At 45.3% G+C, this 13,964-nt stretch overlaps 1 protein-coding gene across 3 annotated transcripts in view; it reads right to left on the bottom strand.

The window, feature by feature from the left end:
• Positions 1-13,964, bottom strand: part of ARIH2 (ariadne RBR E3 ubiquitin protein ligase 2) — a 36,893-nt gene that overhangs the window by 3,535 nt on the left and 19,394 nt on the right. For all 3 annotated transcript variants that reach the window (XM_030502411.1, XM_030502410.1, XM_030502412.1), the window contains 12 exons: positions 12,777-12,844; positions 11,015-11,078; positions 8,616-8,763; positions 7,855-7,976; positions 6,872-6,981; positions 5,720-5,837; positions 4,756-4,806; positions 4,633-4,654; positions 3,033-3,184; positions 1,820-1,963; positions 1,406-1,474; positions 155-238 (listed from right to left, as the gene is read on the bottom strand). In XM_030502411.1, coding sequence (XP_030358271.1) covers positions 155-238; positions 1,406-1,474; positions 1,820-1,963; positions 3,033-3,184; positions 4,633-4,654; positions 4,756-4,806; positions 5,720-5,837; positions 6,872-6,981; positions 7,855-7,976; positions 8,616-8,760 — 1,017 coding nt within the window. In that variant the 5' untranslated portion in view covers positions 8,761-8,763; positions 11,015-11,078; positions 12,777-12,844. The remainder of the gene's footprint in view (positions 1-154; positions 239-1,405; positions 1,475-1,819; positions 1,964-3,032; positions 3,185-4,632; positions 4,655-4,755; positions 4,807-5,719; positions 5,838-6,871; positions 6,982-7,854; positions 7,977-8,615; positions 8,764-11,014; positions 11,079-12,776; positions 12,845-13,964) is intronic.

Below are 13,964 nucleotides of genomic sequence, written 5' to 3'. Positions count from 1 at the left end.
CTCCCATTAGGCAGTGAGCATTCCACTTCTACACCTACTGGCTAAAGGTGCGTTTCTTGATGCAGTTTCTCAGAACCCTCACTTAACTGCCTTAGCACTCCTGCAGAAGTGTGAAGCCCAAACAAAAGCAGACTCCAGCAAGCAGAACACTCACCCCTCTGTCATAGCTGTCTGCTCGCTCCACCTTCCATGAGAGATTTTCAATTTCAGCTTCCAGCTGGGCCTGCTGGTATTCAAACTGCAGAGAGCAAAATTGGAGACAGCAACAAGAAACTAGTTTAGTGGAGCAGTTTCATACCACACACTACACTCGAGGAGCAGACAAATGTCTTCTGCTGACAGCTGTGCTGGCAAAGCAGGTTTGTGCCTCCTCCTTATCCACCTTCAGCTACACAGCATCACTCCTTCTAGGAGTTTCTTGAGTGGTGCAGGTTGGGGAATGCTTAAACAAAATTAACCCAGTCAGCCTGAAAACACCACAAGTGACAAATACCTCCTCACTCAGCATATTTTGCCACAAACAGGTCCCAAAATGCTCTCGTGAGCAGCTCTGCAGGTGGAGCAGAGGGATATTAGGAATAAATTCTCCCCTGTGAGGGTGCTGAGGCGCTGGCACAGGGTGCCCAGAGAAGCTGTGGCTGCCCCATCCCTGGCAGTGTTCAAGGCCAGGTTGGACACAGGGGCTTGGAGCAACCTGCTCTAGTGGAAGGTGTCCCTGCTTGTAGCAGGGGGTTGGAGCTGGATGAGCTTTAAGGTCCCTTCCAATCCAAACTAGGCTGGGATTCTGTGTGATTGTTAACCACTGCTGGGAGCAGTAACTTGTTCCACTGGCAAAGTCAGATCCAGCCGAGAACATCTGTCCACAGCCTCAGAGAATACACATGGTGCTGTGGGGAGAGATTGGGTAACAGGCTTTACTGGACAAATGAGTCAAAGAAACCACCTCTTCAGTGAATTCAGGGTTATTTTTGGACTTGTCCAGCCTGTGGCATGCACCAAGCCAGCAAGGAACTCACAGCAGGAATAAAAAGCAAAGCTACACCCTGATCCAAGGCTGGAAAAGCTATTCTCCAGCAGCTCTTCACATGAAATATGGCCCACAGCACTGTGGTAAGTCTTACCAAGGAACAAATGCACACTTCCAGCCTCAAAACATTCTGGATAAATTGCTTGTTAGTGAAAATGCAGTGAAGTGCCCTGGGAAAATAATGTAATGTATCAGAGGACTGAGCTGCTGGTAACTCAAAGTGAAGAGGAAAGGTGCAAAACCACCTACTATTTGTCCTGTCCTTACCTCAAACTCAGCACTAATATGTCAGACACTGCCAAGCTCTGGAATTCAGCCCAGCATGCTGCCAGCTACAGCCCAAAAAGCCATCAGCACAGAAAGAGCAAAACTACTTACCAGTTTCTTTCTGGGACCAGACTCCATGTAGTAGGCATACGGGTATGTGTACTGCAGGGTGTAACGACACTGTCGGGGAGTGGGAGGAAGAGAAAGAAAAGAAGGACAAGAGTCTCAGACTTGGAAGTCAGCACCGTCACATTTGTGTGACCACTTCAGGCTAAGAAGCCACCTTCTGACATGGACAACTGGGCACTTCATGGTGGAATTTCCTACATCTTCCTTGGAAGAATCTGTGCAGTTAAAGTATAACTTCACAGAGGTGACTTCCAGATGATTTTTGGCTAGTTCATGTCCTAGGCCAGAGGTGCTGTCCCAGATAACCACAAGCCCCAAATTCCCTTCCTTACTTGGTGTTGTGAATTTAGCATTCTGGTGTGTATTCTCTGTGCCAACCAAGACACAACTACTCACCTTTGCAAGTAGTTTTGCAGCATTTTGTAGGTATTGCCAGTCTATCCATGTTCCCAAGTTGTTCATAACTCTTTCTTGTATTTTCTCCTGGATTCGTTGGTACGTCTGTGCCTCCAGCTGTAGGCTTTTGTTGTGATTCTCCCACTGCAAGGGGTGAGGGATGGGAGACAGGGGAAGAAGAACACGGCATGAGGCCAGAAGTACTGCTGCTGTAAAAGCACAAGCTCTAGCAAGCAGAAATTGAAGTGGGGCAGGAGTCCAGCAAGGCAAGACATGCTGTGGGAAAGAACAGCAAGGCAGCACCTCCAGCAGCAAGTGGCGGAGGCTGTGTACAACAGACTGACAGCAGCAAAGAGCAGGGACCAAACCCAGCTCCTCAGAGTGGGAATGCCCTCTGGTCACACAACGACCTTTTGTCTAACAAGATGGATAGTAATGGTGATTCCCCTAGTTAAAGGATTTCTACAGAAAGGTCAAGAGTTTAACATTTAACACAGGCTTAGTGAACTCCAACATCCATGTGCACATAGTAAACATGGCCATTTCGCAAACCCTATTGGTCTGGAGAGCCAGGAATGAACACATTTATTTTACCACAGGATTTGGCTCATGATGTGAAGAATAAACTCGTTTTAAGGGGGAAACTGAAATGCAGCAGCATTTAATCTCTACCACATTCTCTTCTAGAGATGCTGCTCTAGAATTGCACTGTATGGCCAGGTGCATCGAGCCTGCTGTGTGGACAGAGATGCTCTGACTGCAACTTTTAACTATGCGATTCGTTTTAGGGAAACTTTGCTACAACCACTGGAGCTTTGAACATGGCAGAGTTGGTTTAGTCTTTGTCTCTATAAAGACAAACTGCAAGGAAATGAAGTTCCCTGGATCCTGGAAGGAAATGACTGGAGCAGTATCTATCTACTGCAGCAGCACTCAGCCTGCAGGAAAACAGTACAGTGGCACACAGGTAAAACTGATTTTCTCTAGCACAAGGAAATACAGGAGCAAATATGATTTGCTTTGGGTACAACGTTACTGGTTTGGATGGGACTCACAGGGCAGGATTTTGAGTGAAAAAACAAACAGGGCCTGAATATTCTGCACAGATTCTCTTTGGGCAGTTTCTTGCACGGAGGTTGCTGGCAATGACCTTTGCACCAGGCAGGGAGCATTAAAAGGCTACAGCAGCTCTGGCCAAGGAGATGTCTCCTACCCTCTCAAAATAGAACAAGTACTTCTTAAGGGCCTCCCTGGCCTGTGCTTGCTGACTCTGGTTTACAATATCAGGATTCTCTTTGTACCGACTGCATTCGTAGTACTCGCTGCCGTGAGTCTTCCAGTCTCCCAGACACATCCAGCAGAAGTCTGCAGAAAACAGTGAAAAACCCACTGTAATACACAGGAAAAAATACCTCCAAGAAAGAAAAGCTTCAGGAGACACAGCCCATCTGTTCTCAGATATTTCTGCTAAGCCAAGAAACATATACAAAAATACCAGCCTGTCTTGAAGACTTTCATTGTAACAGCCTCCTGAGCAACTATGGGAAGTAAATCCTGAAGTGCTGCATCCTGTACACCAGGACCAGTGGGCAGAACTGTACCTGCACTCTACACAGGCTGTCTGTCACTCTAGATTAAAGAAGAGGCAGGCTGCAGTCCTATTTGTGAGTTGCATCCTCCCCATCACTGGCAAATAAAACATGAACAACCAAATCCAAAAGTGAACTCATGCAAAAGAAACTCTGCCCTCAGTTCTCTCAAGGAGGGAACTACCCAGATAACTTCAGAGATCAGTGGTTGATGACACTTCAGGTTAGGAGCTGCTGAATTGGGAAGAAAGCAGAGAAAAGAGAGCAATAGCAACACCCGTGTGATAGTTTCCTGCTTTTACAGTGAGGCTGTGAGTGTTCTACTGGGAAGGAAAAAAGAAGAAGATTAAGTTGCTACAACAGGAATCACTTCTGTGTTACTCGTAATTGTATGTCCAGAGATCACCAGCCTTCCCGAGTGCTAGTCCCTGTGGTACCTTGGCACTTGCCTGCTCACCCTTGTCACAGAGCTCCATCAAAGCACGTCCAGTGCTGCTGAGGACCCCAAAGCAAAGGAAATGAGAGAGGACAGTAATCTTTAATCATCTTCCAAATAAGGTATTACAATATTTCCTTGTGGCACACTTCACTTAGAGGGCTGAATACAAACTCTATCTCGCTCCAAGGCAACAGGAATTAATTCTGCCATGAAAAGATAAGTGCAAGAACAGGCTGTCGTTTTGTAGGACCAGACAATTGGTCAAAGATGCTCAGGCTGCTAATTGCACAGGGGTGGACTGAGAAGTCCAGCAGCTGACATTACACAGAACAACTCACAGCTCCTGCAGTTTCATCTGGGTTGAAGCTCATTATTTCCGTCACTAAGCAGAAAGGGCTTAAGCTGATCTGAGTAAATGGCTCAGTTCTGCCAGTATTTTCAGCTGATGACAATTACATGGAAAGCATTTAATACTCTCCTCTGTGAGAGGAGAGTGATGGATTCCACTGGTAATACTGTGGCAGAGATGGAGACTTCTCTATAGAATGGTCATGTCAGGAAGAGGAAGCCAAACCAGCACTGAATCAGAACCCAGCTGAGATCATAGACAGTGAGGAAAAATATATGGAATAAAGCTACCACACTCCAGTCTGTAACTACTATCCTGTTCACCTCTGACTTGGGGAAAAATATTTCAGTCAATGTTCATAATTTGTCTCCATATCACAAAAAAAAAAAGAGAAAAGAGCATCACCACTAACAAACGTCTTCCAAATCCAACTTACCATGCTTGCACTTGGAGCATTGCTAAAAAAGAAGAGACAGGAGGCACTGGTTAGTGAAAAGTGTAAGGAGATAAATATCTGCTTAGAACAAGGAAGGTTTGATGTGTTCAGGGAATTGCTCACCATGTGATTGCAGCCTCCATTCTTTTCAATACAGATATTGCACTTGGGACACTGGGGAAACAGAAGCATTTGTTAGATCCAACTCTGCCTCTAGCAGCCTTCTGCAGAATGACAACACTTGTGTGATTATTCCCCTCCTGCTTGTCTTTTTATATACATCCATAGGCATATATGGGAATATTAACATACATACAGCCTGCCTCCCACCAATTCCTGAGAGCTTCATTTAAAAAGGAGTGAACACAACTGAAGCTTGTGGCCCATTAGCACTGTCACACTTGTCATTGGCTATGGTAGAACAAGTGCCAGCTAAGAACTGTTTTGAAGTCAGGCCACAAAATCCCCCAGAGACATGAGAAGTTCCAATCTGCAGACAGCTAATGTAGAGCATAAAGGTAGTTTATCTGTAACTTTAAACCACAATTCTGCAGGTAGAGTGCAGAGTATGCAACACTATTTCTTTTTCTTGGGTCTAAATCTACTAGAAGCACTTCAGTTTCTCATTTACAGACTTCATCTACCCCATTTTGCTGTCCTTGCCAAATCAATACTTTATCTCCTTCACCTTCCAGTTCACAGTTCAGGTTTAAACATCACTAGTGCCTTACTTGGCACTGACTCTGCACTTACTACACTCTCTCCTTTGATTTAAATACATCTCCACCAATCATTTCAAAGTAGTCACAATTCTTTTGCCAGTGGGAGGGCAGCACACGTGGCTGCTAAAGACATTCACATCAGGTCTGGAATAAGGACCACTAGGTCCTTACCACAGGAGGGCAGAGGGCTTTCTGCACAAAGCATTCCTAAGGCATTTGATGTGTTATATCACTGTCCCTAGGGAGCTGTGAGGATTTGCAGTCAGTGAAAAAGCAGCACACAATGCTATGTATGTACAGAATTGTCCTCAAGTCTTGCCTGGGAAGCAAGACACAAGAAAAAACACACAGGTGCTTGTCCTTACATCTTTAGTGTGAGCACTGATGTAGTTGGCTGTTTCGGAGTCATCTGCACACTTGGTGAGCCATTTCCGAATGGTAGCACAGTCTGTAGGTGCGTGGTACATCTGCCGACACTTAAAGCTGAACAGGGGGAAAAGAAAGAGGGGAAAAAAAAAAGACATATTGATTTCCAAGGAATGACTCAGGAATTGAGGTTTCCCTGATAACCAAAATCTGGAGGCCAAGCGAGGGCAAGGGAGGGAAATGCACTTGTGTATTACTAGAGTGCAAAGACCAAGGTTGAACTCCCAATAAACCCCCACCCTCTCGTGTAGAAGCTGGACTCAGGGTGAGAGTGAACTTGAGAGGTGTTCTCCGACACATGACGTGTCTGAGGGCTGACACATCCCTCCCTAGACTCCACCTATGTCTGCTCTAACACGACTGCAGAGGCCAAGGGCATGCCAGTGGCTTTACAAGTAGCCTGACTCCAGTAGTAGATATCAGGCACCTGCATTAGCATGACCTGCCCAGTCCCAGGTGAGTAAGGGCTATTTGTGTGGAGATAGCAATAAGCTGGGTCTCTGAACCAGTACGTATTGTGCTCCACATTCTCAACAGCGTGATTCTGGAGATGCAGGAGACACTTCAGCAGCCATGCAAACTGTCATTTTTCCCTGGTCCCACATACACTTGAAGTCAGATGAGGAACATTAGCATTGCCATTCAGCAGAAATGTGTTCTCACATGAGCCCCAAAACGCACCAGACACTCTGGGACTCAAATACTTGTAAAAAACTTAAAACTCAATACCAGCAGATAGTGGTGAGGCCTCCACATCCATTACCAGAATCTCTACCAGCCACTACATCTGTACCAAACTTTGTAACCTAGCCAAAGCATGAGAATGGCAGAACCCCTTCATTACTCAAGCCCTCAACTCTCTGGTTGTCAGAGCACCCAGCGCCCAAGGAGTTCATGGAGCAAAGGGATGGCTGACCATCTGCAGAAGCCAGACCCCAAGTATCCAATTCCTCAAGCTAACTCAAGTTACAAACAACTCCAGCAAAGCATTTGAGATGTTTCTACACTCTAAACCTGTTGGCAAGCAAATGGAGTTGCTCTGAGGACAGCATACACTTCCCCCATGATCTTTAAGCTTCTCTGTTTCTTACCAGAAGACCTCATTGCAACGATTGCACTGCACTCGCCGGGCTTTTGGCTCTTGTACCTGTATAACCATAGGGCAATCTGCACCAGGACACAGCTGCAGTTGATAATGGCTCTGTGAACATACCAAGGTGGCAAGATCAGCACTGGGTGCAGAAGAGCATTATCTATGCAAGTTTCACCACTCCTATCCTCAAAACCATACAAGTCAGTTATCTCTTGTTGAAAAAGAGTGAAAACTGTCACCAGGTCTTGGTTAACAGAGCAGATAAACCTCTTCCACATTAGGAGAGGGAGTATCACTTACAGCCTCTCTAGAACAGCGAATTGAAATGGAGGGTTACAGACCAAGTAAGCACAGCAACACAACCATAAGACCCCACCAAGATACTGAAAAAATGATTTTACTCCATTTGAGCTCTTTCCCCACCCTCTCCTCATTCCCCAACATGTATTCAGCTGCTCTCCTCTGGTAGCTGCTCCCTCCCAAAGGGTCTCTTATTGAAGAGAGGTGACACCCCTCTTTCATGTTGCTTCTTGAGTGTTCCCACTCTGTTCCCAGTTACCAGAATGCTCCCACACATTCAACCTTAACAACTGCTGCTTTAATATCAAAATCCTCACATAAAATGTTATTGAACAAGCCAATTCACTTGGAGTACACTACGACGAAGGACTTATTTTAGGTTCCAAAAATTATCTATGCAAGAGCGAGAAGGACTTTAAAACTCTGACTGAAGTTCTCAGCAGCACCATTCTGAGAATTCTGAGGCATCAGCCAAGGAGTTAGTGGGTGACCTTAGAGCAGAATGTACTTTGGCAACCTGCTGGAGCATTTTGTCAGTGAGACTGTCCTACAGGAGCAGCCACATCATGCTTCTCAGGGACGATTTTGCTGCAGTTACTGCAGTTCTAATCAAAGATGCAAGACACTTCAAACAAGATTTCTGCAAGTCATTGGTGAATTGACTGAAAAAACACACAATACCTCCACATAATCCCTGAAGAGGTAGCGCCTGTATTTGTCTTTCAGTTCTTCACTAGGCAGCAATGGAAACACAAAGTCTTCTGGTGTCCGAAGTAGGCAGTCCTGAGCCATGCAGGAGACCCCTGAGACAAGAAAGCACCATTTTAGCACAGTGCAACTTATACTAAAGAGTGAATGCACAGAGAGCATTCAAGGCAGTTTCCTAGGTACCATCTGTTGTTGTGGCAAGAGGGACACAACTGTGAAACAAATCTATCAGGGCTGCTGAAAAGCTGAAGCCCAACTGTCTTCACCAAAAGATGACAGGGCCACATGTGCATCCAGGACCACTAAGTGCTTCAAACAGTACTCACAAGGTCAGATACTTCAAGTATAAAATTGCATGTTACTGCCAGGCCAGAATGAGAGACAGGCTAGGAAAAGCCCAAAGCAACCCTGGCAGCTACAGGCTGCTACCCAACACAAAGTGAACGTGTTTGCATCCACAAGCACTCCAGGAGCGGTGCAATGATACATCACGGGAGATGTAAACTCCAAATGCAGCAGATTTGCAGCTTCTAACCTAGCCAGAGGTAGAGCTCTCCTGGTGGTATGCCAACACTAACCAGGGATTCATGGAAGATCACTAGTTCAAGTTAAGTTTGTCACAAATATTCATTCCATGCTTCATACTGAGATGTTTTAAACCAATTCAGCCAGTCAGCATCAGAACGGCCAACGTGGCAAACACAGAGCCAGCACCATATCCACCTTGAACTCACCAACTCCAACACCATCCTTGACGAGCACTGTACAATGCTGCTCCCAACAGCTGCGACAGAACTGGTGCTGACAAGCCAGAGAGAGCAAGTTCTCCTTCCGGACAAACTGCATGCACACGGCGCAGTGATGGGAGGAATGTACCATTGCCTGGGAGAGAGACAAACCAGCATTACAGTGAAAGCATCCCAGCTCTGCCAGGGAATTCTCACCTCATCCACAGGCACCTGCATTGTGACAATGGTCTCTAGTGAGCTGCAGGGCAGAACAGGTTCGTAAGGAGCCGGTGTGTTGGGGTGCTGCACTGCCCTTCTTGAGAACCTCTTTAATCTCACAGAGCACAACAGATCAATGGCCACTGAACAGCTCCTGCCTCTAACATAGTGCTACCCAGAACTCACCTGTACTTTTCTGGTTCTTACTCTTGCCTTGTTTGAAAAAGGAGGAAATACATCATGTTAGTCCTTCCCTGAATTTACTGATACTCTGTTAGCTGCGTCAGACTCTATCATTGTTCCACATGCCTGAGAGAGCAGCTAGAGCTGGAAGCAGGCTTAGCAATGCCCTTTTACTGGACAATGATTTTGGGTAAGAGGAGAGGCAACAGTGCGTGTACAGAGAGGAAAGGGAGCTCGCAGACCATCATCTCACATCTCTTCTGTCCATGCTACATTTGGCAGAGCAGGCATCATCCCTTCAGCTGAAAAGGATTAGAAGGTTTGTTTCAAGTCAGGCATAATTCTGCTATTGCTGCACCAAACCACTGGGAAGCAGTCTGGATCTCCCCTTGGGTAGCACCGAGCTAGTCCCTTGACAACAGATCTAGCATTCAACACCTCTCAGCTCACCCTTGGGACCTGAAGAACTAGGTCTAGCTCAGCATCATCAAAAGCAAGGCTCTACAAAGCTGTTAGCAGGAGTTTATGTTCCTATTTCTCCTTTCACAGAGAAGTCATACAATCACTTCTGATGTACTTAAACCTTTGCTACTCTTGTAGAAGCTTGTGCGAGACAGCAGCCATCAGTTTCCATGCCAGAGCTGCAGAGGAGCAGCAGCATGATCTACAGGCACACATTGTCTGAGAGCAGGACCACATGAAAAAGGAAATAATGTGACTCTGCTCCCAACAGCCTCACCTATGGACCAGAACAAGATTCAGTGAGTCTGCAACTGCACTGATTGCCTGGATCAACTGCTCTACTTGAACAGCACATGCACTGCCCCAAACCTTTACAAGCTGACCCTCTGAGCTCACCACCATAACTTCTCCATACTGGGCCAGTTGCTCTACAGACACTCAGTATGAGCATCTATCCCCAAAGTATCATCATGCTGCAGTAGGAGCCAAAGCACAAAGCAACTTGCTGTAGCACATACAAAAAGACTGGAATGAATTGCCTACCAATCCAAGTTTGTCAAGACTTAAACTAACCTTTTAACTGTAATCTCTTTCTTCCCAAAATGAAATCATCATTGCAGTGAAGAGTACTTAAGTGACAGCTGATACACGATTCAGACAAGCCTCAAAATACATGGACTGATTTGCAGGTATGTCAAATAACAGACTTTTTTCTGGAGTCTAGGCAGAGCCCTGGAAGCTTACTCTTGTCAGCTCTTTTAGCATTCTCACTATCTGCTAGTTACAGGTCAGCTCAGATGTCAAATCAGGCTTTTAAAATCTCTCCTCTCCCCCAACCCAAAGAGTGTTTCTCAGATGTAATATTTTACCACTCAAAATCTGTCACATGGTAATGTGTTTCCTTTGGGGTAACTGTGGATTGTACCAAGACACCCACTGTGAATGAAACCTGTAAACATGCAACAGGAAGTTTCTACTTAAAGAGGGGAAAAAAAGAGTATCTAAAGACCTGTGTAGCCTTGGCTGCAAAACACAAGCTGTTGGTTCAAATATGGGAGATTTGGCTTAAGCATTCCTGAGCAGAGCAGTGCAGCAAACAGTCATCACAGGAAAATAACAATAATGATTAAAAAAATCTCTCTTCCAGGCACAGACAAGCTCTGTCCCTCCTGTGCAGCCAGAGCTTCCCTTGAGTGTCTTTTACAGAGATAGCATAATTGGAAGAGGTAGCCAAGCCCATGCACTCTGCTCCTTCCATTGTGTACCATCACTCACGCAAAAAAAAAGGATCTTAATTTTCTTGAGGCAAGTACTTCTTGAACACTGTCTGCAAGTCAATAACAAAGCTGCTCTTTAAATGTCAGACACCTCTCAAATGCATCCTCATTTAAAAAGTAAACCCAGCATTGAGTTAAGGTGTTGGACCCGAGTTTGTGAAGGGTTAACATGGGCCAGACTATGCTATTCGTAATGCAATCCTCCAGTGAGGTGGGTCAGAGGTGTCTGCCAAGGGAACAGACCAAAATAGTTAGCATACTTACATGTTTGGATGAGGTGGGCTGAACTCGTGCTTCTACTAGCAATTGGGCAGCATTAGACTTGTGTCTGAAAAGGCAATTGAAGAACGATCAAATCAATCTCTGAATACATTTTGTTAAATTGATCTTTCTCACCTGAATAAATAACAGGCTCTGTGCAAATGGTAGAGTAGCTTTGCATAAGGAAAGGGAAAACGTGTCCTGTGTGACGGATCCTTCACAGTGAGCTGAACTCTCATCAACACAACTTCAAGATTTTCTTCCAAATCAGAAACAGGAACAATACTTCTCCCAGTAATGGATTAACATTTCCCTCCTACTCCTTGGTGAATATTTTCCTACAACTCTCTTCCTCCCCCTGAAATATTATTTTTGAAGCTCAGATTTTCTATCCATGCTCCTAGAGCAGTCCTAAGCCACTGCCCATAATAACATGCTCCCAAGAGGCTCCTGTCTGTCTCCTAGTCCTTTGTAAAATCAAGCTATCTTGGTTAGGTCTCACTTTGACTTCAGTCTATTATCTAGTTAAGCATTTACTCTGTGACAGATTATCACCCTTTAGGCATATGAAGCTGTCTATCAGCAGCCTTAGAATTAAACGTGCTTTGCTCTTTGTGATTTCCATTGCAGAGGAATGTTTATATCTCAATGAATGCAGAAATAGCAGCATCACTGTTGTGACAGTGCTGTAAATCTTCCCTCCCCACTAGCGCTTTTCAGTTGTACTAGGGAGCTTTCATTTGATAATGTCACTTCGTACCAAGACAGAAGTCTGATGACCACATCAAGTGGAGAACAACTTGCAAAGTCATAAAGCAAACCCTTCCCCATACTTCCTCTTGTTTAAATCTCATTAGTTAACCTGCAGAATCACCCTGAGCTGCTATGCAGGAATATCACTCTCCACATTCCCCAGAGGAAACCTTTCACAGGATGCACGGCAACCAACGAGCCCATTACCAAAGATGCTGCAACAATATCCATACATGAGATGCATCTCCCATATGTTCTCTAGATGAAGTTGCTGGCTACAGGGCCTAAAATGGCATGGCAGCATGACTCAGCCTGATGTGCTCTCTATTTTCAGACAATGTTCAGTTCTGAGCCAGTATTTGCTGGAGGGGCTGCCAGACAGCAGTGCCTCCTGACACACTTCCCGTATACCTTTGGGCAGAGTCCGAACCCTCCTTTTGAAATCAGTTGGAGGACTTTGTTACAGTGACACTGACCAAGCAACAAAGGGGCTGCACTTCTCAGTTCTCTCACACCATCTTCTCCTGCTCTCCAAATGCCAGTCAGCTTGGAGAAGAACATATGTTCAGAAGGAGCAAAAACGTCAATGTGAATGTGCTAGTAAAGGATACATCAGCGAAGGTTCAGTGCTCCATTATGATTTATGGCTCATATGTTCAAAACAGAACATATGTTATCTTTATATTTGTTAAAATAAGGAAATACAGATGCAGCACTCACAATCTGTTACCTCAAAGTTTAAGCTTAATGCATCCACAGCGTTTCCAGCATGATACGAATTCCTCAAACTGGAAAACATTTGCTACCACTACCCTCCCCTATTTACAGACTACTTACAGGCAATGCAGCCTCAACAAAACTGTTTCCCCTCTGCTTTCCGGAATGGACTGTGTGGCCTGATTCAGGTTCAAAGACCCATGTCAAAATGACACCTATGGACCACCCTGAGCATTCCTGCCAAGCAAGAAGGAAAAGCACTGAGCACAGAAGAGAGAAGACTATTTACACTTACCTTTCCAAAATCTCTGAGATTTGCCAGTGGAAACTAACTAATACTAGCTTTGCAACAGCATGTGATACCTACGTAGAAAAGAAAAAAGTCAAGTTAGGCATATTTTGAGGCCACACCTCTGCTTAGGGCTATGATTTTATAAGACTAGTAAGTTGTACAAACTCAGTACAATACCCCCACAATACTCAATTCCCATTGAACTAATAGACATGAAGTTAACAGCCAGTGCACCTGCAGGTTGAATGAAACACAGATGTACCCAAACTCACATACTGAGTCACAACAGCACAGAGAGGAAGGAATCAAGAGTTCACTGGACTAGCTTAACTGCTCATGGAAGCCCTATAACCAGTCCTGACTGAAGTCACCACTTGAGAAGCACAGACCAGGCTGGGATCAGGATTCTCACTGAGTGCGTAAAGTAGGAACCACAGGGCAGATGGATGCTACTTACTGAGCTGGAGGAGCAGTAACACGCTGCAAACACAGGCATGCTGTGACAGCAAAGGGTAGGGAAAAAACCAAAACACTTTCCCAAGCCTTCACTGCAGAGGAGAGTTATATGCTGGACTGGAATAGGAAGATAGAAAGCTACTGTGACAGGGGCTATTCCCATGCAGAGTTGTTTGCATTACGTGGACTTCTGGCAAACACTGGCACAGTCCATGCTAGCCCCAGCACTCTCCAGAATACTGTAACATGATATTTAAAGTCATGTTACAAGGGTACAAGCAAACGAGTTCTCCTCTGCATCTGTGTATTAGTTTATTTCAGAAGGAAACGGACTGGTTTGCTAGCACAAAAAGGCTGGTACCCACCAAGACCACAGGCATCTGCTGAGCTGCTGGAGGTTCAACCGGCCTCTCAACCCCTTCATGCCCTGGAGTTCAAACAAAGCATGGAAAGACACCTCTTCCAGGGGAATTTCTGGAAGGAAGGCTCATGACCCCTGTCTCCTTACTTCTTCCCGTGCTAGGAAGGATGGGTGCAAGCCCAGTGGTCTGCACATTCTGCATTCAACCAACCTCTGATGTTAAACGGTTCTACCTCCCACACTCCAAAACAAGCTATTACCATAGCACCTTTACTATACATCTAGAAAACACAACTCCTTCCATCCTAGCTTAAAGAAGAGTTCCTTTTTTTCCCCCTAAAGAAGCTGTCAGTCCAAATCATCAGCTGAAAAGC

The sequence above is a fragment of the Strigops habroptila genome, chromosome 11, assembly GCF_004027225.2.
Source record: "Strigops habroptila isolate Jane chromosome 11, bStrHab1.2.pri, whole genome shotgun sequence".
In the NCBI taxonomy this organism is placed as follows: Eukaryota; Metazoa; Chordata; class Aves; order Psittaciformes; family Psittacidae; genus Strigops; species Strigops habroptila.
This window is presented reverse-complemented; position numbering and strand designations above follow the sequence as displayed.